The sequence below is a fragment of the Neodiprion fabricii genome, chromosome 1, assembly GCF_021155785.1.
Source record: "Neodiprion fabricii isolate iyNeoFabr1 chromosome 1, iyNeoFabr1.1, whole genome shotgun sequence".
Classification (NCBI taxonomy): Eukaryota; Metazoa; Arthropoda; class Insecta; order Hymenoptera; family Diprionidae; genus Neodiprion; species Neodiprion fabricii.
Genome location: NC_060239.1, coordinates 28,151,497 through 28,174,529, shown reverse-complemented (window position 1 = coordinate 28,174,529; position 23,033 = coordinate 28,151,497). Strand labels below are relative to the sequence as shown.

Here is a 23,033-nt window from a genome sequence, read left to right as displayed (position 1 = left end):
CCGTTTTTTCGTCCCGAATCAGAGCATGTGTACCGTGATTTTTAATTGAAGTAAGATAAGCCGGTGGCGAAGCAGTGTTCATACAATTTCTACTTTTATTGTACGGATGTTGGAAGAAATTGTGTAGTTACAATGAAGTAAGCCATGTATATATATATTTTCATACTAATGCTATGATTTGAGTACAATGCGAACTCGTCTCCGATCAAGGAAATTTATTTATAAAGTTCATTGTGTAGCAGAAACAAGAGCTTCGGCAACTTCGACTGCAATCGCTGCCGCTGCCTTGTCTTTATCTGAAGAGGCAGCGCTCAATTCTTGTTGGGCCTTGGAGAGGATTTCTTTGGCAGCTCCGTTATCCAGATTTTCAACTGGATGGGCTTCCTCTGCCAGAATCTGTTGAAGAGAAAAAGATTAAAAAATCAAAGATTTAGATGTGCAGCAAAGATTTCCCAAACTTTTTTAATTCAGAAAAGTAATTTGCAAACTTTCATCTCTATATCGTTGCCTCTGACCTTTATTACATAAATGTGTGCAGTGTTATCTGCTTGCACTCACCTGTACACTAGAATCATCGTTAATTGTGATGCTTCCGGATGAAACGAATACCTTCTTAACTGTGCCATCCTCTTCATATACTGTGACTACTCCTGGTTTAAGGACGGCCAGAGTCGGCACATGTTTAGGCAAAATACCGAAGGCTCCGGAAAACGATGGCACGTCCACTTGGCGGACTGGTTTTGTATCATAAAATACCTAGCATAAAAGGAGCAATTGTAAAAATATCTTTCGTACCAAGGGTAGGCACCTCGGAGAGGATCTAGTATTGCGTAGTTGCTAAGAAAATGATTCGCTGGGTCATACATCATTAGCCGCAAAGGTTAACGACAACATGAAGTGACATGCATCTAAATTTGACATTCTAAGGGAAGCTTCGTGGCCGTTGATTTCTAACATACATCGGAGATTCAAAATAGTATAAATATTCACCTGGTTCGCACCAGCAAAGGTGAATTTCATCTGATCATCCCTTAATGCCTCGGCGTAATTTCTGACATGACTTCGGACTGACCTTAGGAATGGGCGAAGAGTACGAGAGATGGTTGCCATTTTGATCTGAAATATTAGTTAAGAAAAAATTAGCCTACGTCTGTGTGAGAATTTAATCACGAGGCGAAGTAATCGTTCTTCGAAGTAGTCATTTAATGTCGCGGTACTCTGTTACATCACAGACATCAAGCAGCAAACTGGTTAACTATGTTTCAACATAGTGACATTATACATTGGAATGTCAACGACTTGCGTTTATTATTGCTTCGAAAGAGTGTCGCAGTGACTGGCTAGTTTTACTTGTTATTAGTTTCAAATATTCGTTCAAACTTACTGAACTAGCAAATGAACCAGTATTTTATGATATATCAAAGCCAAGATGGGCCGACAACAGAAAACTGCTGTGCGCTTGCGTCGTCTGCTACTTTGGCTAGGGATTATTTCCGGTGCCTCTAGTCGCGGATCACACACTACATAGTCGGACAACTCTCAGTTGAAGTCGGTACTTCGCCAGCCACAGACGGCTGGATATACGAACCGTGATAAGCGCAAATTGTTATCTAATTCCATAAACGTGAAGTCAACAAATACGGAGTACCGGCTCCGCATTTTGAAGCACAAAATGCACCCTTTGCTTCGGAATAACACGCCTGACACCGCGGGTGCCAGCAATTCGGGAAGGATCACGTGACTTGTGTATTTGTTTCTCGCAGCTCGGTTTGAAAGATTTGGTGGCGTCTTTTGTTTTCGAATAACGCTATCGGGTTTACGAACTTCGACGCTTCGGAACTGAAATCGAAATATTCGCGTTACATCATATAATTTGGTCGGTATATTCGTATTGGACTTGTATTCAGTAATTGATTTGCAAATTAGAGATGTGTGACCCGAACAGTAAATAAGTCGTAGAAACTAGAGTAGCCTGCAAATATTGAAGGTAAATCTTCCGTCTCTCTTTTACTGTTGTGTGCAAGGTTAGCTTTGTAAATTTTAACATGTAAACAGAATCGATCGGAACGTTAGCTAAGAGATAAGGGCTCGGACGAGCAGCCAAAGATGTGTTTGTTTACATGTGGCTCTGGTTATGGTGCGCGGTGCGTGGCACAGCAGCAACTGGTATGTAAACAAACGATTGCAGTTTTATTCATCATTACGAATCTTCATCATTCTTCGAAGTTCGGATCGATTATTTTATCTAGTTTTTGCGAACTTCTAGCCAATCCGTACTACGATCCATTGTTTCGTATTCTATTATATTCTCATATTGTAACAAAATTCCTGTTCTGTTTTTATACTACACTTGCTGTAATTACGCAGTAGTCTCTATACTTTAAAGTCAAATGCGAACGCTGCCGATCGCTGATTGTGATTTATTCTTCATATACGTATTGCGTTTCTGAAAACTTGTAATGAATTTTTTTATGACACGTAATACCAATTCTCACGTAAGATAAACCACAAAATTTTATGGTATCTTATATGATTGCACCAATCGCTTTATTGTAGATAAATAAAAGATATGTAATCATATTTATTTGATTAGACTTCTGAAAACCTTTTGGATATTATGTCCAAATATTTTGTTTCGACACTCTTTATACCGACAAGATATCTGATCGAATGATTTATGTGACTAAATATATGGTTTTATTTTTATTTCAGTGTAACAATTGTGACTTAAACGCCAGGTTCGGACAGATGGTGTGAGAACTACGTCAAAATTATGAAGCAACCGGGAGGAAGTAAGAATATTTTTACATTAATTCTTTGATATAATTAGAGGCGCAATATTTGGATCTGAATTATTGTTTATGTACAATGTACAGCAAACAAATGTTAGAAAATACGATGGTACTCATATTTAGATTAATAACAACAAATCGACTGTATAATATGCATGTTGCCACTTTTTGTGAAATTAATTTGAATTTTATTTTTTTGATTTTTCCAGAGTTTAGCGGAGACATTCGAGTAACTCCTTCATTGCTTGGCAACGTAATTGGTGAGTTGCACGTGCTTGGGTTACGGTTTTTATTCGATTTGTCGTTGAAATGAAATTTGAAACTATTTTCGATCTGCCGTTCCGTAAATTGTGAATTTAAAAAATTCTGCTTTGTAATATTAATTTCCGATGCAACGTGAAAAAGGTAAATTCAGGTCTCAAAGTCACGAACGTTGATATCAATGTTATAAAACTTCATCGTGGAATATGCACATTGAAAGTACCACATTAATAACAAACGCAAACATTGGTTATATCAGAGTTCTGTTTGATGAACATTTAAAAATAAACGCTTTGGTATTAAAGGATGCGATATATAAATTGACAAATCTCTTATTATATATTATATTTTCTATAAAAATAATTTTTTATCACGCGTACGTGAAAAATGAGGCTGCGCAGCAGTTTAGCGGGATGAAGTAGCAAATTTCACCTCGGTGTTGTACAGATAGGTTCGCGCATGCGCAGTCCACAATTGCTTCAATTACGTCCCTTGGGAGATCACTTTCGTCCCCAGGGAGAAGAAATTGACCATTCGTGTTTCACAAACCTACCACGCAAAGTCCCGCGGCTTTTTATTAGCGTGTCATAAAATCCATCGTGTTTGCTTCAGGCTAAAAGTTGGCGATGGTTACTCGTATGATTGTTGCATTTGCTTTCCTCAGGCGCAAACTTCACTATTTACAATTAAACTATGCAACCTTCTTTCAATTCACCCGTAATTGAGCTGGCTATTGTGTATGTACATTAAAATTATCATTATAATGCAATTTCATATTTTAAATACGAATTAATTAATCCATAACGATTTCGCGTAAAGACAATAAATTACATATTTACAATCAAAGGTTCTTCAAAATTCAAACCTTTTTTTCAATTCACCCATAATTGAGCGGGTTATTATGTACAAATTATTTCTACGGCATGTATTCCATATTCTAAATAGGAACTAATAAATAAATAAATAACAATTTCATGTAATTATGTACGTATAATTATGCACGTCATATTGACTAGCACACGCATTACCCACTGGTCGCAATTGGATATGAAAGTGTTTCAAATTTTATCGTCATTGAACTTTTGTTAAAAGTGTTCGTACAAACTGGGTCACGGATTCACACAGCGCTAATTTTTCTGCCGAGTTGATTAGGTTGGCGATGTAGAAACAAAATTTGCCAGTACGGTACTGCGTGAGTTCGTCATCTACGTACACCGAGCATTTACATTTTGGAAGACCATTGATTCATTATCCTAAAGTTGTATATAACAAAAGTATTGCACTAACTAAACAAGCCGGCAAAACAGTTCTTTCGCGATAATTTTCATCGCCATCAAAAGGGAAACGCCTGTCGTTCTTTTCGACAAACTTTCGCGATGATCTCGAAAACGGCCGAGTGAAAAATGTGAACATGATAGAACTTGGCAACGAGATCAAAAATTTTAAAAGCAACAAAGTAATAAAATTTTGTTCGAATAAATAAAATTTTTTAAAAACAAACAAATTCACTTGAAAACATGATTGTCCGTTTAGAAAAAGTCACTAGGAACAAGTATAGGTTTGTCGGTTAGATATTGAGAAACGTTTCATTTTCGGTAGAACCGAAAGTCAAAATTAAACGGGTCGAGGCAAGTTCTCATGCCCATTATTAATTGATTGTAAAATCCTGAAGTTTCAAATATTTTTTCATTGAGGCGTTTCTGAGAACATCGCGGGAGTTTATCGGACAGACTGACAGACTGACATTTTCTAAAAACCTGTTTGTCGGATTCTGGAGGTTCAAAAATGTAAAGATTTGTTGATACTAGCAATCTCTTTGTCATACAACTCAATCCTCCGTACAAATTGATTAAATCTTACCATTAAAGAGGGTAAGACAAGTTTGGGTCAAAATGCATCATTCGACGTCCATGGCGTCGGATGATGCATCTGTCACTGCCAAGTTCTCCGCTCCTTCCTGGTGTCTTGATTTTATGTGACGTTCGAGGTCTCTCCGTCTTACCAAGATCTTGCCGCAGAGTTCGCACTTGTAAGGCGTGGCACCCTCTGCGTGCAGCCGAACGTGTTTATTGAGATTACTCGGATCTCCGAAAGCTCGCAGACAGTGCTTACACTTCAGAGGCTTATATCCAGTGTGGGTTCTGAAATCACGTGTAGAACAGTCACTCGTTATTTCCACGTTGTCGAATATTTGATAATAAGTCGATTTCCGTACATACTCGAAACTGCAGTTACCGCACTCTACTTGTTGAAATACTTGCGGTGAAAATCTACAAACCTGATGTGTATCTTAAGTCCGTATTTTCGTGAGTAAACCTTGCCGCAGTATATGCAAAGGTGTCCCTGCTTCGATTTGCCAAGATTACTCGCGATCGTCTCCATCTGCGCCGCGTGTAGTTCCGGCGCCAATTGAATCTGCGGCACTTGATACGCAGGCTGGACCACCGTGGATCCGCAGCTCCTTACTTCCGGTGGGTAAATTGACACCGCGAGGTTATTCTGCAACGCGGGTTGCAAATAGGGCTTGAACGCGGAATTTCCCGAGCTCAAGTTTTCGACGACCGGTAAAATCCCGATCGAAGAACTTGGGGAGTCATTTGTCGAATCGATTCGTAAAGTGTCACCTAGGATTGGTGAAATCTGCTGGGGTGATGTCGTCGGCGGGCCGGTCAGTTTGAATTCAAACAATGTCGTCGCTGGCAACACTGCGTCCGTGGATAAACTTTCCGGCTCAGCCTTTTCAAACTCGTCGGCCAAAAGAGTCCAGAGATAGGAGAGTTCGAACTTATCGCAGTGAAGCGCCATGTGCAGCTTCAGCGGGTTTGGATATTCGAATAAGGTGCTGCATTGCAGACACATGTAGGTGGTTTGACCTGACGAGAGGAGTAAAATGTTAAAATTAATGAGCAATGCCGCGGGACTGACCGTAGATAAAATAAGCGTTGGATTTTTAGAGTTGTTAGATTCTACAGATAGAGTGAAACCTACGCTGAATATTGGCTGGAACGAGGAACGGTATGTTTAACATTGCCAGAACTTTATCAGAAAACCATAAAAGCAGTTCTTCGCCGGGTGCAATATACCGGATTGTTCTTATGATCACACCTTTTTCCGCCAGGCCCAATAGAACGTTGCAGCTCTGACAGTCCTTGGCGAGTTCGACCATTTTTAACCAACTCGAACTCAAGCTCTCTTGTCCTTTCGCGAGACGGATATATCCATCGATGAAAATAACCTCTACCTGTCAGGAAATAAAAATAAATTATTAGCTCGATCAAAATGAGCGACGTTAATATTTATCGGCGTGAAATTTGCGTGAACAGTATTTGGACAAGTTTAGTTGGAGCTGTAGTACAAGCTGCATGTACATCTACTTACGTTTCGAATTGGCAAGTTGCGACTCTCCTTGAACCGATCCATTTCGACGATCTCTGTCGCGGCATCGTGAGGTAAGGCCGTTGTGGCTATCACTGAAGATTGGGCAAACCTATGAGAAATTGTATTCCGCAGGGTCGCTAAGCTCTTCATTAGGTTACTTTGAGCCATTACGGAATACATGTAATATCCGTGAAGGTTCCGTATTTCGTTGGCGAACATTGGAGTTCGGATAGCTTCCCGAATTTACGGCAGCTCCGTAAATCCGAGATTATTTCCCAAATGTGCAAAATGTTGGTAAAATTGACACGATTTATTATTATTCCGTCTTCTTGGTACGGTTGCAAAATTTATGAAAACATTTTGATAGAAAGCCGATTGCGGGTAATCGGCTGTAAGAATATTCCACAGTCCGAACCGATACGCGAGGAAGGTTGTTTGACTACTAAGTGTCAACTGATGACGACCTGTAGTCCGCTTCTACATTTTATACAGGGGGGAGTTTCGGTCGCCTGAGATCCCCACTACCGGCATCACCCCCTAAACGCTCCCCACCCCCCATCTAACTGGACGCAAGCGTATGTGTAATTGTGTTTAAAGAGTCCCCTTTTGGTTTGTGGTTCGGAAATCAGGGGGCTCGAAAAGGGCCTCGATGAGGGCACGCGTACGAAAGGCGAACCCCCTCTGCTAGTAGCAAGGTGCAGGATGCGTTTACTCTCATACTCGAAATATTGGCTCGCCAAGTGCCCTCTGCCTGAATTCGGACCATCCCGACCGACAACCGCGCATTGATGCTAGGTGATCCGGGTTATCATTGTCTGCCGTTTAAGGGAATCAATTCTCGTGGTGGTCGATGGCAGTATAATTGCATTTTCAAATTGAACCGATGCCACGAACCTAATTCAATATAGTCGTTGCGGGATTGAGGAATTAGACGATTATCATAATCGTACTCAACCTTAGTCTGGGATGTTCCTATGAAGTTTTTCTTGGCTAAAAATATTTCTTAAATGTAGAATAAAATTTTTTTTTTTACCGCAAAAAAGTTGCCAAATTCAATCACGCTCTAACTTCCATGATTCTTGTGCTAGCAACATTTAACGTCTTGTCAGCTATCGCTTACAGTCAGTCGTACCTTGCAAAATACTTTGGCAAAAATTGGTAGCAGCAACGGGCCCGCGTCTCAGTGCCATTGACACGGGCCGAGGGATTCTGATGTTTGATACGTGGATGGGGCCATAAAAGCCCGATGTGAAAGGACATTGTTTGGACCAGCTGCAAAACCATTGGTCGCCCATCGAGTTCGGGGATCTAGCTGGGCGGGAGGCGCATCTGAATCAACGCTTGATTACCGAATTCATCTCTTCATTCGCTCCTTGCGCTCGCCTGCATAGATCATAGCTGAAGATTATTTATCAGCGCACTTGCCGACTCGCTGAGTCGTCCTGCACTCGCAATCCGGACTATTCGCGATTGCATCAATCTATACGGGGATCCTGAAATCGATTAGTTCATACCTTCGATTTTCCTTATCTCAATGCATATCCCAGCGTAATACTACCGTATTGTTAGTTCCTCCCACGGAAGTAATCCCGATTATGCACTGCTGGCCAAAAGTTCAAGTACACCGATCCAAATTTATTGCAACACTGAAAGTTAGTTAGCGGACTCAAAAATAAAGATAATTAAACGTTTCAAGAGGCGGTTTAAAGAGAAGAAATTTACCTTCGTTTTGTGTGTCTTAGAAAATTCTCTACAATATCTTTTGACCCCGATACGTATTTTTGAACATGGTCGTTTTTCGGCTATTTTTTAACTGCCGGAAATTAACTCCGCATCTTAGGGGAAAATTTTTTATCGACTTTTTCTATGGCTAACTTAAAAAGCACATTAAAACCTAGATTTTAGTTTTTTAGAAAGATTTGTATGATTTTTTTCCGCCCCAGTATTGCATTTTGAGCTAAAAAAGATAGGTTTGAGAAAAAAGTGCTGTAATTCAATAACATCAAACAGATTGCAGCACGTACTATTCGCACATACGGATCGTACATAAGACTGTCAAATCGAATCCAAAATACTTCGCGTAACTTCCATACGATGTAAACAAAAACTCTAGATGAAAAATAAATCGAACTCTACGTCTAGCTGTAAGCTTCGCACTGAGAATATGAAGGTAAACAATTGCTGTACACGAACCTGTTGATATTTTTTCTTTCGAATTTGTCTCGACAGTCTTGTGAACGAACAGAACGTACGAATATTTCCAGCAAGTGCGTGGTATAATTTTTTTGAATTTTACGTGCTACGAAAAGTTTTCACGTGTAACAATGGCTAAGCATTAAGAAATTCGCATTAAAAAACGAGCTATGATTATCGCTTTACGAAATGAAGGCATGTCGTATCGCAATATTGCGAAGAAAATGAATGTATCGAAAATATGGTCTGGTCGGCGCGAATGCCATTTTTTTTTTTTTACAACGAAAAACTCGTATAGATGAGGTGAGAGATTTAATTAGCCTCTATTCTCTCCGTTCGAAAAAATTCATGAAGAAATCCGCAGTGTCTCTATATCGTTAATTTTTACAACATAATATGCAACTCCAAGTCTATAAATCATATTTTTAGGGCCTGTTTTAAACGATCGTATTAGCTTTAAGGAAATCAAGTATTTTTTCTCTTCAAATCGATAATCATCCTCGGTTGATCGTTTCAAATAGAATACTTTCGGTCGTTAATTGACAAAAGTGATATATTCAGACGTATACGTGGGTCGCAATGATGGGTATCCAACGCGTCTTCACAAGTGTTCGCAAGTGTTCGCAAGTGTTCACAAGCTGAACACTTTCCCCTCGTTCGCCACCTCTCACCCATGTCCAGCCACCCTTCGTCTCTCTGCATAGTTTGTCGGTGTACCAGAGGATTCGGACAAGTGTTCGGTGGTTCCCTGCACCCAGATCCCGATCCAGCATCCGCGTATACACGCGGCTTAGCAAGGACCGCCGTAACCCGAAGGGGTCCGTCATTTTTCCGGTTATTTTACCCGGCTACCCGGTCATATTACCTTAGGGAGATCGGCGGACCTGTAGAGGAAAATCGAGATGGCGATGCTGTAAATTGCTAGTATAAAAGTTGCGATAAAATTAACAACCAACGATTATTTACACAACTTGAGAGATTTGCCAATATTTTCCAACAGCAGACGAGACAGAACCGCACTGCGAGAATGAATATTGCCAAAGTTTGGGAAGTTTTGGTGGGATGATTACAGTTTACAAATAAAAAATCCGGTCTACTTTATTTTCCATAATGTTAATTATAATTTTGACATTTTTTTCTGCATAGTACCAAAGTTATTACCTCGATGTTCTTAATTTATATTTAAGTTTATCCTTGAGCTGCGATTAATATTTTAAAGAAACAGAAAAACAATATCCGAGATCGATAAAAAGTTGCTAACTCTTACACCGTCATTTCAATAATTTCCTTGAGAAATTAAGTTGACAAGAGTCACTTTGACAAAGAATGTTAAAGATATATCATTTTTTCGGGGAGCAAAGTTTCTTCGATAATCATTAGTCCGGCAATCAGCCGAACGGAAAGGGGTTCTTGCACGCTAATTCTTTCTACCTATACGATTCCCGTAGGTACGTAGGGTACATACCTTCGGTAAAATCTTGATCGTTATCGCATGAGTTTGCCAATCGTTCCTCCCATATTACTTTTACCTCATATTCTACCAGTGCAAGCTACAAAGTTTATAAAATTCGATTCTCCGAAGAAGGCTTATCCAGAGTCCTTCCGTGCGGCTAGGCACACAGTGCTTACCGGGGACGGTTAATGACGTAGCGAACTAAACGACTCTGCAGCGGGGTTGGCGGCGCCAAAATGTCGAAGCCATCGGTTACCCGACCTCATCGGGTGTACGGCTAATTATTCACATTTACAAACTCACAACCATTTCTGCACTTACCTGCGTGAATGTTGATACGAGTCCTTTGTACAATTCATACACCTACGAACTTTGGGAATATTTCCAATTCTTACCGATGTTACCGGTGACACTCACCAGCGTGTCGTATCGTTGCCCAGTGTTCCGTAGCTCGGAAGCTGCAGCGGTGGCACCCCCGAAATCAGGGTGCATTCAGCAGCCCGTCTCTCGGAGCAAGTGTTCCGGCGTGACCAATGTGCGGCTGCACGCATGTGCGCGCTTCCCAATGCGATATTAATATCGCGATTATCATCTACGTATTAACGCGCGTACGTGTACATATACCTATATACGTATATACGCGCGTGCACGAACCCTCCTTCTTTTCTCTTCTCGTCGCCATTGCGAAAGCTGAAATAAGCCAACCTATACGAGGATTCGTGATCACGTAATTTTTCCTGAGCGCAAACCAGGTGAATATTCTATGTGTGTCAGACAGTATCAGACAGTTCAGAGACCTGGAATTGTCAAGGTGGGAGTCGCACGCTAATTTCATCCACGTTTTCCACGATAACAATTTCTCCATCGGTTGGTAACGCACTGAGGAGGAGGTCGGTCTTTCAGATGATTTATTTTCCATTTCTGAACTTATTATATACACACGTTACACGATATCTTGAATTATTTTTCTCGGTGCTGACATGTTTTCAATAACTGCGTGTATGTGGTGAAAATAACGAACGCTTAATACGTACGTGACGAGGGGGCCAGTTAACGTAGATGCGGTGGAATATACAGGGAATATACGATTTTGCGTAGGGATAGAACAGCGAGTATCCCGATGCCTGCGTGCAGCCATAAAACGAATCAGGCACGGTTCTGCAAGTGTCAAAAGTTACTCTTAATGGATGCGTACGCTGTGCGAAACACTGGCTTATGCATTATTAATAGGAAACGTCACTAGCGTCTATTTGAATCATCCTTCGCTCTCCTCTGGCAATATAATTCTTTGGGACGCTGGTCGTCTCATTGCCAACTGGCTCACACCTACATATAATATGCGCCGTAAATTTATCCCACAATCGGGTTTCTCATGCTTCGGGAAGATTATTTCTCAAATAAATGTGAACAATGTTCAAGGATTCATTACCGCGTGCACTCTGTTCGGAATCAACGACAATTATTTAACAATTTACGATCTGCAAAACGAACGAAGCTCTTTTTCAATTAAACATTCATCTCGTCCTCCACCTGCTCACGCGCCACTGTTCTTGGTCAAAGGATATGCCTACCCGGAGAAGTCAGACAATGAATGTTCGATTTAGCTCCGGCAAAGCGAGAACAGGCGGCAAAAATCGACGGAGTTGAATCGTGGCACGTGGCATTAACAGATTTGTTGTGTCTCATTTGGAAGCTGAGTTTGATCTGGGTGTAACTCGACACGTGGCCATATGATACTACGGCCCGCAGCCCTCTCGCAGTCCAGCTAGACCATATTGAACCATTAGGAGTTGTGTGTACTCGATTTTAAGAGTCAATCTATGTTTCACGTCACCGAGGGATCGGCACCGATCCTTCCCTCTGAGGATTCTCTTCATTCGATTTCATTCATCGATCGTAGTACGTCCGTTGCACTTTTGGCCGCAGTTAGTTACTCGAGCCGTCGCGGACACCTGATCAATCAATTAAAGCATTTTCAGAAAATCCATACAAAGCCTTCGTCCACGCGAACAAAATCGTCATCATTCATGTTTGAAAGTATTGTTTAATCGTAAATCTAAAATTGTAGATATTTGTTTCGGTGCACTGGTAATTTCTCTTCAAGTTGTGGTAAATTCTAGAAAAACATCTCGGTAAATAGAAATTAATTTTATCCTGCGGTGATGATTGGATGCTATGACAAAATTTCCAAATCCAATCATGCAGCTCCGAATGAATGGCAGGCTTGGTCGAAACCTGTCTCTCCCAATCAGGATTAATACCTAAATCATAATAGGATGAGGTTTCACGCTGAATTAAGATCGGCACAGTTTTAAAAAGCCACCCACCTTTTTATTTCCCCCTGGTTGGCCACTGCTAGTCGAGTCGGGGGAACATATTGTATTGGATTAAATTAAACGGTAGGGGGGATCCCGGTGAACCGAGGGATGTCAGAGAAGAGGTGCATTATACGTGCAGGAAACTTGTGTGCCAAGTGAGTCGTGCTCCGTCCTCTAGGATCTCCCTCGATCATCCAACTCCTCCCCTCGAATATATTATTTTGTCATGTGACCCGGGTCACCTGCTCTGTCTAGGTGATTTCGCTAATTCCAATATCTATTTGTCGATCTGTTAAATCCGAAAAAATTTTAACATTTATAGGTACTAGTTCTTTACTGTGCGATTAATCGATGATTTTGATTAATGGTTTTTCCAATTAATCGATTAATCGACGGTTTCGATTCATATACCGACTGGTCTGCAGAATTATTATGAGGCAGTTTCGATTAATCGATTAATCGCACAGGATTAATCTGTACTATAGTATTGACCAATTCCACACTTTGTTAAAATAAATTTGCGAATTTCAACAAATTTTACCTACTACGTCAAACTACCTTATGAGAATCTACGACGTTATTTGATTGATAATACAATGTACGGTCCATACGGACATGACGGGTACAGTCACTGAAAACTGATCAATAAGATTATTCCATTTATCAAGTGAATTCAGCAGAATTTTTAGTAAATTCCAAGTACCGTAAATGAAATTTCCAAATATACCTGATACATTTACTGCACAATGAAAGAAATTCAAAATACCCTTTTGCGTGTTTCCAACTAAGTTAAGCAAAATGACAAAATTGTAATGCGCATTTATTGAGAATGCTTAGTAATTCACTTTATAACACGAAATTTGTAATTCAACTACACTTTTGTGTTGTAAATGTGTCGTAGATTTTCAAATATTTTCAACAGTTTATGTGTAGTTGTTGAAACTATGTTCGTAGGAGATCTTGTCTGAATAATTCCTGTATTAGCGTTAACCATATTCAAGTCGAGTCAAACTATGTACGGTGCATTCAACTCTGACAAAAGTTGCAGGAATCATCTCGGGTGGTCTAAATACTTATCCGTAAATAGTTGATTATAAATTAGTTAATTGAAACATACTCTATACTATCGAAGACTACAGAACCGAGTTCACCGCACTATACGAATATAATCCTGATGAACATCTGTGTATGGTGAACATTATAACAAAAAATATAGTTAATTGTACGATTATTATAATCCCTTTGACGTTCTTGGATCAACTAGAAGTGTGTGGTAAAATTAACATTGTGTTTATAGTGCGCCGAACGATAATTTGAGTAAATTCTACTATAAAAATTATCTTCCCGACTATAATATTTCAACTATACAGATTTTTAACTATATGCGCAAATTTTTTTCTCAGTGTGATAGGTATACACGCGATTTTTTATTGATAAAGATTAAGAGTTCAAATTCCTGAATTTTTTTTAATCCGGGTACTATTTTGAAGAATTTGATTTTGAAAATTTCGAGGGCCCAGGGCCTTTTTAGTCTTACGGTTAATTCGGGCCTGACTACAACCAGGAAAATACCTCGTATACCTGCCTGAAAACGGCTTACGTAGATCGAAGGGACGCGATATCCACGGTGACCGGTGATGTCGCGACTCATTACAAGCACTCCTCATAGACCCCTGTAAAGGTTTCCTAGACATAACTAATTTGACCGTTTAAGTCGATGGCCCGACTTCCTATACATCCTAATACGTACTCGCCTACTTACTGCATCAGTACCTACTATGCATGGTAGGTTTTGCGTGATCGATCTCCGGCTAAATCCACGGCCTAACCTACCCAGAACTCGTGCAGTACATTTCGGAGATAAGGCACCAACAATGAATGCTGCACCGTTAATGATGATCATATTAGCCCAATAGTGTTTATATGTTGTCTGTGGTAACGGTATTTTATCACTTTCATTCATCTTGTTATTCATTCAATTAGTCCCCGAACCCTCGTCATTCATCGTGGTATGATGGAATAAAACGTAAGTGACAACTGTCATATGCGTAATTTGTTTATTCGTGATCTTTTTCTACATATATTGTTAGAGTTTTCTTAAAATTCAACGAAATATGTGAATTCTGTTGAAACTGGATAAACAAAACATTTTACTTCAAAGTTATACCGGTGGACTAATTTCTATATTTTTTGAGAGACCAAAGTTTGTGTGATATAAAAAGTTGATTTCAGGATAAATCACTTGTACGCATTGATGGAACTACTTTATCATATTTGTTTCAAAGTTCCTTCAAAATTTGCGATGATTATACGACATTTTATCACTCGGCAAAAGCAGAAAGTCCTCGCTCAAAATTACTACTGCGTACGTAAGGTTAAAGAGGTGTACGACGAAGGTTCTTGCTCGTTGATGCAGGTATACCAGCGAGTATCGAGCACTTGAGTAGGCGCAGGGCATTGGTGCGTGGCGTAAAGATAAAAGTGTCCCTAGATCAAGAGATTATTATGGAGTACAAACCAAAAGATTATCGTCGGAACAAGGGTGCGCGGTCACGCCTTATCTATGTCTATTAGTTCGCAAGATGTAGTTCCTATAACCAATTACTAAAATAATGAATTAAGCTTGCAGTATTTATTTTATGACTCATTAGCGCGTCATTAGGACCCATGGCAATCGGACCGTTCAGCTAGTTTAATTATTCGTTGAACTAAATACTCCTGTCACCAGTGCCAAGGCACAGCACCCGCAGTCAATTGACGTTTTTTTTAAACTAAACTCGTACACCTGTCGGATAGAGTTGACTATATCCCTTCCTGTCATTAAGTTCTCCAGGATTTAAAGTTTGTACATTTATTTTACGCTCCGGATTCGATAATGATGTCAAAGTCTTCACTTCCGTTATGACGTCGTTTCCGTCGCCATCGACGTGACCACGTTTTTACCTGTTTGAATTTTCGCATTACTTTCGATGATGGGGATGGATAAATTTTGCTGGATTCGTGATCGAACACGTGGTAAATTTTACCTTCGCCTGTACACTGTATGTATGTTATATTTATATGGGTGATAAATTAATTTCCGGGTTTTACGTTTCCTGCTTTGCCGGTAACAGATTTGCTCGTTCAGCTGGCTACCGATTTGTCTCTGCGATTGGGGAAGTCCGGGTTTATACTTACCCGTATTTGTCAGACATTGATCTGACCGTAGTCAGCCACCAATGTTCATCGCCAGTTTTTCATTTCAAGTTCTGGCCAGCCCCCTGACACACGCTGCTAAAAGTGGTTCGCAAAATGTCCCTCGATTCTGCCGCCAATTTCCACCACTAGTGGCGCTAGCAGTTACCTGACGAGCTTGCGCACGGTCACCGAGGGCAGCGAGCTTGTCAGAAGTCTACTAGTGCCAGGTAGAGGAACTAAAAAACGGGGACAAGACGCGTAAAATTTTTTAGTATACGAGCAGTGACGAGTGTCGGGGGGCTGGTTCTGGCTCAGCAAACTGGACGATTCCTGGCCTGACGTTTACTGATTAATTGCGTTGACCTGTACCAATATTGGTGGAAGTACCATGGCATTATTTTTCACATTAAGAATACCGCTGCGGCCTTGTCGACTTAAGAATCAACGCCAGGCAGCCTCATTGTGTTTTTCACTTCACGCACTTGAAAGTCTTAACGCAAATTAGCTCCAAACCTGTATAATTTACGCGAACCTGCGTTCAAGCCTGGACTCGGAATTTTTGAACGATTAACAATAAGTATAGAATCGTCAGCGTAAATACAGAAGTCGCAGTTGGTATGTAACCGTCAGTACTACAAGTTTTATAGGGATGGACGGGCAAAATGGACACCCTAAAAAATTACATACAGTTTTCAAAATTGAAAAATGTTCCAAATTTATCTTTCTATCTTCTTTATAATACCTTGAAAATAAGATTAGCTATGTATAAGAGACTTGTAGAGAAAAAGCGGGTAAAATGGGCCGCTTAAAAATTATGCGTACTTTTCTAAATTTGCTTCAAAAGCGTTAAAAACATGTTTATAAAAAGATATGAAAATTTTTCAGGGGTGCCCATTTTGCTCGCCGCTCCCCTAAAAGTTAAAAAAAATATAGTTTTTTCAAGGATGCCTATGTAGGCAGTAATATAGTTGCCACAGTTGTCAGATGTTGCCTTACCTGACTAATTGTTATTATTATTACCATCATCGAAAGATCGTTCTTTAACAACAACGTCATATTGTTTGTTTGATTCAGATTTATTTCGTTCATGGATTCATATTTTACAGACATCACGAAATTAATTTCGAATTTACGGCAAAATGTTTTCCAATTAAACACAACTTTATCAAATGAGGAAGTTAGTGCAAAAAGGGTATAAGTAATAAATTTGAAAAATCTGAGCCAAGCATGGTTTCGTATACTCAAAACTGCTCTTCTTTGGGGAAAGGATGGTTCACGACAATCGAAGCTCGACTACGCCATCCATGTGCGCGTCATTTTAGCTAATTACTAACAAGTCCAAATCGCTTGGTGCAAAAACGGTACAAGTGCACTCGGAACGTATTTTTTTATGCCGGGCCGAACTTACAATTCTCGGTATTATCTTCGTAATGAGTTGTAACACTGCATTGATAAAGAATATTCGTGTAAAAAGGGTATACCTGGTAAAATTTATATAAAATTCTAACTCAAGTTTGACCTGGTGAAATTCTATAAAATTATACGCATATAATTTAACGTAATTCTGTATAGTTTTAAAAAGGCACAACCGCTAACGCGTTCTTTGCTCATAGTGTCCCCAAACGAGCGAAATAAGTCAGGGTTTTAAAGCTCACCGTTATTATAAAAGTCTGAAAAAGGATGAAATAATTGAAACACAGTTCAATTTCTAGGTACAAGAAGGGAAGTAGAATAACGAGTAAGTCGAATTGTATGAGCAATATTTATTCTCTTTTTTCGACATGCATCGATCGTATAGTGCTTAACTAAGAGTAAATAGCAAGTTATTTGCGGTTAAAATTTGAATACAGTTATTCATAATAACTAGGTATTACGTATTATCAGGCACTACGTATCGTGCGATCTTCAATCTCGCGATGTTACTTGATCCCATTTTTTCAGCGTTAGAAAGGGCCATCTGTACGAGAAAGAGAAAGAAACACCTTTGAAAAATGGAACTTTAGTAAAAATCGGTATCTGTCGTCCGAATTCAAAAATCAATAATCACTATCTGATAGGTATTTCATTTGCGTGGACAAATACCAATATTTGACACCGGGGGGACTTGCCAGTTCCCCGCTCGTTGGTACATCGAACGCCCCCTGCGTACGACCAGGGAGAAAACCTCGACTCGTGCAGCTGTGTACACCATCGTGCTCGGCTCGTATATGGCTAAGCTTATGGCTTACTCTGTATTGTGAGAGGGACTAGGCATGAGCCAGTCAAAGTGGTCGCGGCTGATCTTTGCTCGATTAATTACTGATTCTATTGAATATAGGCATCCACCTGGCGTCTCAGTCAGTGCACCGAATTGCTGGTCAGGTCCCGTTTTGCGCTCTGTGCCAGCTCGAAACTGGGTGGCCAGACTTACTTGGACGAACATAGAACGTTGTAGCACGACTGCTAAGCTGGATTGACATCGTCCAGGGCTGGGGGCTCGTAATCGACGAAGTCCACGTCCCGAGTGTGGCCCTCGCCTTCACCCTCGTCCTGTTCCTCAAGGTCGAACTGGTCTCTGGAGGCGTCGTAATCTTCGCCCAGGCGACGATACGTCTCAGCACGATTCTCCAGTATCTCTCTGATGATATCTGCGGTTCGTCGATGTTCGACAATTATCACACTTTCGTAAAACACCGCTCGTGATCGGGGGATCAATTAGATGTGAAAAAAATTGCTTTTACCCATCAGCAACTCTCGGCTCTCGATCATGTTGCCCATCTCTTTTTTCACCTCCTTCATCAGCCACGGCATGAAGCCCTCCTCGACGTCTGAAAAGGGTCAAACACGATAAAGTTTATCGGCCTTGTTGTCGGTTCGTTGCTCCAGTTTTACCTGCTTTGATTTCATCCAGCAGGAACCCTGACATCTTTAATCCCTCCAGGACTGCCGGTAAAAGTTCTGCGATGTATCCCGTTAGAAGAACTGCCGCAGCTACCCGCTCTTCTGTCTCCAACTGGGTATTTACCGCTTCCTCGTGTTGCTTCAGACGTCGGCACTACATTTTTGGCAGAAGAATCGATCGGTGAAGTAAGCCATTACAAGTGAATTATACGTATACCTTGATACACGTGTACGTGTGTCGAATTTCGGTCTCACCGTACACGGCAAGGTCAACAATGATGTGAATAGTTGATGTTAATGGCAAAAGTAAATCAGACTGGTCTCAGGGCCGTTTCGATGATAAATTTCTTCAATCGTGCTTACTTTCTCTTCGCGTAATCGTCTCTCTTGTTCCTCGAGACGCTGTGCTTCTGCCTTTTCTGCCTCCCGCAGCTCCAGGAATTTCCGCTGCTGCTCCCGCAAGGTCGCAACTTCTTCCTCTTCGAGAACCTCGATGAGCGATTGTTCGATGGTCTTCCCAACCAGTACCTCAATGATAGGCTGCACCTCGACATCGTAGTCGAATAACTGAAAAATTCGTATCATTTAATCGACTACCCTAACTGTGTCTTTACGAAAATGCTACAAGTTGACCATTCGACAAATGGTGAATTATTTTTCGCCTCTTTGACAATGTACGTCGGATTTTCAATTCGAACCCAGTATACGAAAGCCGAATGGAAGATGGATAGCTTCCGAATAAGCTTTTCATGTAGATGTACTCACGTCACCAGGGTATATCTGAGTACACTGATCCGTTCCAACTTTCGCCGGACAATAGAGAGGCGTTGGTGGTCGATCGAGGAAGTGATCGGTCTGCGTGCCGATGTCGAATTCGTCCGGTTTTTCAAATAGCTGAAATTAACCGGTGAAACATTTAGCTGCAGAATATCGTCGAATCACTGACTCGTTGATATGTTATCGAACGAAGCAGAAGGTCAAGTTGAAATTCCAGGAGAAAGAATGGAAACTGACTTTATACTATAAACGAAACGAATGAGGCGAACCTCTTCGAGGTAGGTTTCCGTCTGCACCGGTTCGTGTTTCCTACCGGAAACCGGCGGTGGAGAACCGATCCGTAAGTGCAACGCTCGACTCGCCTGAGTCTGTGCCCGTCTTCTCGCGAGTTGTCGACGCCTGGCTTCCGCCTGAAGCGCGGCCTGCGATTGTTCACTGTCCACCTGAAATCATCCCGGAGTTGGGAAACATGGAACCGTTGGATTTCCCACACGTTGATACTTACAGGCATCGGAGTTGAGGCGAAAGTACTCCCGCGAACGACGCGACGATCGAACATAATGTTCCCGAAGGGAACCGGTTGATCACTGCAATTTGAAAATTACGAAACAAAAGGAAAGGGATCGATTTTTGCACTGCCAATGACGCTGTGGATACGGTGCCTACAGTGCCGTTTCAACTCTATCCCATGTTCTATTTCACCTGGCAAAGCTCGCTTGCGTAGGTGCAGCGGAATGTATGCAGTATGTAAGCATGATAGTTGGAACAGGCACTTATGCGATACACATATAACTTGAACTCGTGATTGAAACCGTGAAATTATTCAGCCGCTTGGCCTAACTGCGATTCGGCGCAATCTGCAATCACTATGATCTAATCGTCACTCGGTTTAGCAAACTGAAAAGTATACTCGCTCCTGTGCAATGATCTATTACCGGTTCGGCAGAATGGTGCTCGGGATCGGTTCCAATTTTTTCGGTAACGCTCTAGGCATTGGTGCTTGTTCGCTAGAAAACAGGACACAAGCCCTCTCTTACCGAATCATCGAAATGCGAAGCAGTTTTTCAGATTTCTTTCCATCCTGACTTACGTTTGCGTCGGTGGCGCGCTCCTCTTCCACCTATTCGGCTCCGCCGCCGGCGCTGCCGAGTTCACCAAAGCCATTGAGAAATCCGTGGTCGCCTTCAGGGCGGCTTGGCACCTCGAGTGATGACTTTGGTGTCTGATTTCCGGCTTTTTTGTCAGCAAGTTCAACGGCCGGAACTTTGACCTTGGACTTGGATCGTCCCCGCTGTTAGAGCTGCTGTTCACAGCTATGCCAAGGAGAGAAGCTACTTCCGGTGGCGGCATCAGGAATTCACCGGTTTTCACCGTTGTGATGAAAGGCTTTCTCGATATGAAATTATTGTTGTTACCGGTGTAAAGTTTTCTCGATTTACCGTGATCTTCTTCTTCTCGTACCTTTCGTAGCTTCGCGTTCAAGACTTCGGTGAAATCTTCGGTCGACAGAATCATTGGAGCTTTAACTTCAGGCTTATCTCTATTGAGATTCCCCTGGCTTTTACTGTGCTTGGCTTTCAGCGGATTTGATTGCTGGTTCTGGAGGCTCGCCAGTAGCAGGTGATCGTTCGATCTGCTAAACTGTTTCTGGTTGTACAAATTTTGAGAAATAATTTTATTCGACATTTCGAAATCCATGTCGTCTTCGGCGTGTAGCAAAGGTAGCGAAGAGTCGAGGCCATCCTTCTGGAGGATGGTAAACGCTGGTAGTTCTTTGTCGCCGAGGTTGAAGGTCTCCGGATTTGAGGGTGCCAACGCCGAAATGCCAGCTGGCATAGCGACCTTAAACAATTAATCCTACGCTATTCGCGTTGCATATTTTTCTCCGACGATTGAATACTGGCAGCGCGAAAAAATTCTCACGCTACCATTAAGGCGGTTTCTATATCTTGTTTGTTTTGTCTTTCAGTGAGTGAATCAAGATTTTTATTGTCGTTTCGCGGTGAGGTTATCCTGTTAAGGTCGATTCGAAATTAATTCAAAATCAATAATGGAACTCTGTATTGCTGAACTTTCAGCGAAATTGCGATTTCCTATTAGCATCATTTTTACCAATGCTTCTGTCTAGTATTCCTAAAGAGTTTTCCCATTTCTTTTACGTGTTATTTAAATGGAAAATGGAAAAAATAAAATAGGCACCTCTCAATATCAATATTAAGAGCTCATAGTCGGCTGAGATATTCTATTTGCGATACTCTGCCGAAATTTTGATGCACGTTTGAAAAAAAATAATTTTTTTTGGCAGACACTGACGTACTTATGTCAAAGCGGAAGAAGTTACGATATAAAATTCTGTAACGGCGGTGTTTGGATTTTGTGAGTGAAATGGCGAAATTTTTTATTCGTAAACAAATTTTTCAAACGAAGGCCGCTTTCTATTTTCTCTGCGGGGAAAACACTGTTCTAATTCAAGCCCGATCGAACTCAGAGTTCCAATCAGATGATCGATTTTTTGCCTATCCCAAGTGTTAAACGGAATAGCTAGTGTTGCAAATTAGCCTACGTGACGCGTCGGCGTTAATATTTATGAGGCATGTCCGTCGGTGACCACGCAGGACGGCGAGGTTTGTTCAGAGAAAAATGAATCCAACTACGGCATATGCCCAATGACTGTTTTTTGAGTGCATCGTTGCGTATTATTATTAATTCGTTGGGACTTAGTCGTGCCGCGATTAACATTGAACGACGTGAAAAATATCTGACGTGTAATTGACAGAGATAAAAAGCATGATGAGATGAAACGGGATGGATTTGTGTGAGATTGAAGCTGTCGGCTATGACGGAAAAGTCAATACAGACTCATACCGAAGAGATCCTAGTCACCCTGGCAGAATTTTGCTAGTTACGTTGCCAATTATTCGAGACGAAGAATATACGTCAGACTCTCCGTTAGACAGATACGTACTTTTTAGGAGACCGGTGGATCTAGTCGCGAAAAACTTCCTCGACGACTGCACCACCGCTGCAGGCCAAACACTCTCGGGGGTGAGTTCACACACTGGACATTGTACCCTTACCGTTTTCTACCGGCGTGTTACCGGCCGGCTAGCAACTCAATAGCGGTGACCATTGGCCAGTTGCGCATGTCTCTTCGCACACGTGTAAGGATCGTATACGGATACCGTCACGCAGAGGCGGTCAAGGGGGAAGTTAAAGAATAGGGGAGAAGAGTTCGATTTCGACCAAAGCGGTCAACGCGTCAAGGTGAAGTCAGATCGTCCGATTGCTGGCTTTAAATAGTATAGCCGAGGAGAAGATCCTTGCCCTCTCGATTTAACCCCTATTTTACATTCGAGGAATTCTTTAAACGCGAAAGAAATCGCAGGTATCGCCGTTAGCCAAACATTCGCAGCAGTTTCACTCGAGGTACACATTATGAACGTTTTACTTTCATTGTCAAAATGATTGTATGGTCTTATAACATTTTTGATTAATTGGCATTCCACAGGCATAACGCGTATAAAGGGTACAGATATTTTTATAATTATATTTGACCGATATGATATAATCGCCTAATCGACGAACGTGAAGTCTGATGGTAAGAAACACCATGATTATATTGGTCACGGTTTTCGACGGTTTACTGGCTTCTTTCCGTCGTAAAGTCGGTGATAATCATCTGCACGAAAGGTGTTTGAACTTGCCTAAAACGGAACGAATTGTGACGGTAATCGTAGGAGGAATTGTGAAAGTATACAACAGTCTGAACAACACGTTGCCATGTCTGAACAGGGTTTTTAAACA

General features: G+C 41.3%; 3 protein-coding genes across 6 annotated transcripts; all 3 read right to left on the bottom strand.

Annotated features, from left to right (window-relative positions):
- Positions 1-77: 77 nt before the first annotated feature.
- On the bottom strand, positions 78-1,531 carry LOC124187953 (ATP synthase subunit delta, mitochondrial). Its single transcript, XM_046580163.1, has 4 exons — positions 1,385-1,531; positions 991-1,116; positions 559-756; positions 78-396 (listed from the first exon to the last, which is right to left on the bottom strand). The coding sequence occupies exons 2-4, from the start codon at positions 1,108-1,110 to the stop codon at positions 229-231; spliced, it is 486 nt and encodes a 161-aa protein (XP_046436119.1). The 5' UTR covers positions 1,111-1,116; positions 1,385-1,531; the 3' UTR covers positions 78-228.
- A 2,992-nt stretch (positions 1,532-4,523) lies between these two features.
- Positions 4,524-6,860, bottom strand: LOC124187948 (PR domain zinc finger protein 13-like). 2 transcript variants are annotated; one of them, XM_046580153.1, is made up of 4 exons: positions 6,432-6,860; positions 6,042-6,294; positions 5,332-5,926; positions 4,524-5,194 (listed from the first exon to the last, which is right to left on the bottom strand). In XM_046580153.1, exons 1-4 carry the CDS (start codon positions 6,648-6,650, stop codon positions 4,951-4,953), a joined length of 1,311 nt encoding a protein of 436 aa, XP_046436109.1. In that variant the 5' UTR covers positions 6,651-6,860; the 3' UTR covers positions 4,524-4,950. The 2 variants fall into 2 exon arrangements, with proteins under 2 accessions (XP_046436109.1, XP_046436110.1); XM_046580154.1 differs by having other exon boundaries at positions 6,159-6,294.
- Positions 6,861-17,320: 10,460 nt separating this feature from the next.
- On the bottom strand, positions 17,321-22,333 carry LOC124187943 (radial spoke head protein 3 homolog A). 3 transcript variants are annotated; one of them, XM_046580138.1, is made up of 11 exons: positions 22,195-22,333; positions 20,320-21,071; positions 20,165-20,236; positions 19,735-19,816; positions 19,499-19,672; positions 19,218-19,346; positions 18,816-19,019; positions 18,444-18,606; positions 18,293-18,379; positions 17,983-18,199; positions 17,321-17,529 (listed from the first exon to the last, which is right to left on the bottom strand). In XM_046580138.1, the coding sequence occupies exons 2-10, from the start codon at positions 21,063-21,065 to the stop codon at positions 18,015-18,017; spliced, it is 1,842 nt and encodes a 613-aa protein (XP_046436094.1). In that variant the 5' UTR covers positions 21,066-21,071; positions 22,195-22,333; the 3' UTR covers positions 17,321-17,529; positions 17,983-18,014. The 3 variants fall into 3 exon arrangements, with proteins under 3 accessions (XP_046436094.1, XP_046436095.1, XP_046436096.1); XM_046580139.1 differs by having other exon boundaries at positions 20,320-21,086; positions 22,195-22,319; XM_046580140.1 differs by lacking the exon at positions 20,165-20,236.
- Positions 22,334-23,033: the final 700 nt, after the last annotated feature.

Bases quoted from the DNA above. Each gene is read 5' to 3' on its own strand.
- LOC124187953 (XM_046580163.1), bottom strand. From the start codon at position 1,110: ATGGCAACCATCTCTCGTACTCTTCGCCCATTCCTAAGGTCAGTCCGA. The intron at 757-990 runs GTGAATATTTAT...CTTTTATGCTAG, and splicing joins CCTTTGCTGGTGCGAACCAG to GTATTTTATGATACAAAACC. The intron at 397-558 runs GTGAGTGCAAGC...TCTCTTCAACAG, and splicing joins ACGATGATTCTAGTGTACAG to ATTCTGGCAGAGGAAGCCCA.
- LOC124187948 (XM_046580153.1), bottom strand. From the start codon at position 6,650: ATGTTCGCCAACGAAATACGGAACCTTCACGGATATTACATGTATTCC. The intron at 6,295-6,431 runs GTAAGTAGATGT...ATTTCCTGACAG, and splicing joins GCAACTTGCCAATTCGAAAC to GTAGAGGTTATTTTCATCGA. The intron at 5,927-6,041 runs GTAGGTTTCACT...TCCTCTCGTCAG, and splicing joins CGTTCCAGCCAATATTCAGC to GTCAAACCACCTACATGTGT.
- LOC124187943 (XM_046580138.1), bottom strand. From the start codon at position 21,065: ATGCCAGCTGGCATTTCGGCGTTGGCACCCTCAAATCCGGAGACCTTC. The intron at 20,237-20,319 runs GTAAGTCAGGAT...CCTGTTTTCTAG, and splicing joins AGCGCGCCACCGACGCAAAC to CGAACAAGCACCAATGCCTA. The intron at 18,380-18,443 runs GTAAAACTGGAG...GACCCTTTTCAG, and splicing joins GCTGGATGAAATCAAAGCAG to ACGTCGAGGAGGGCTTCATG.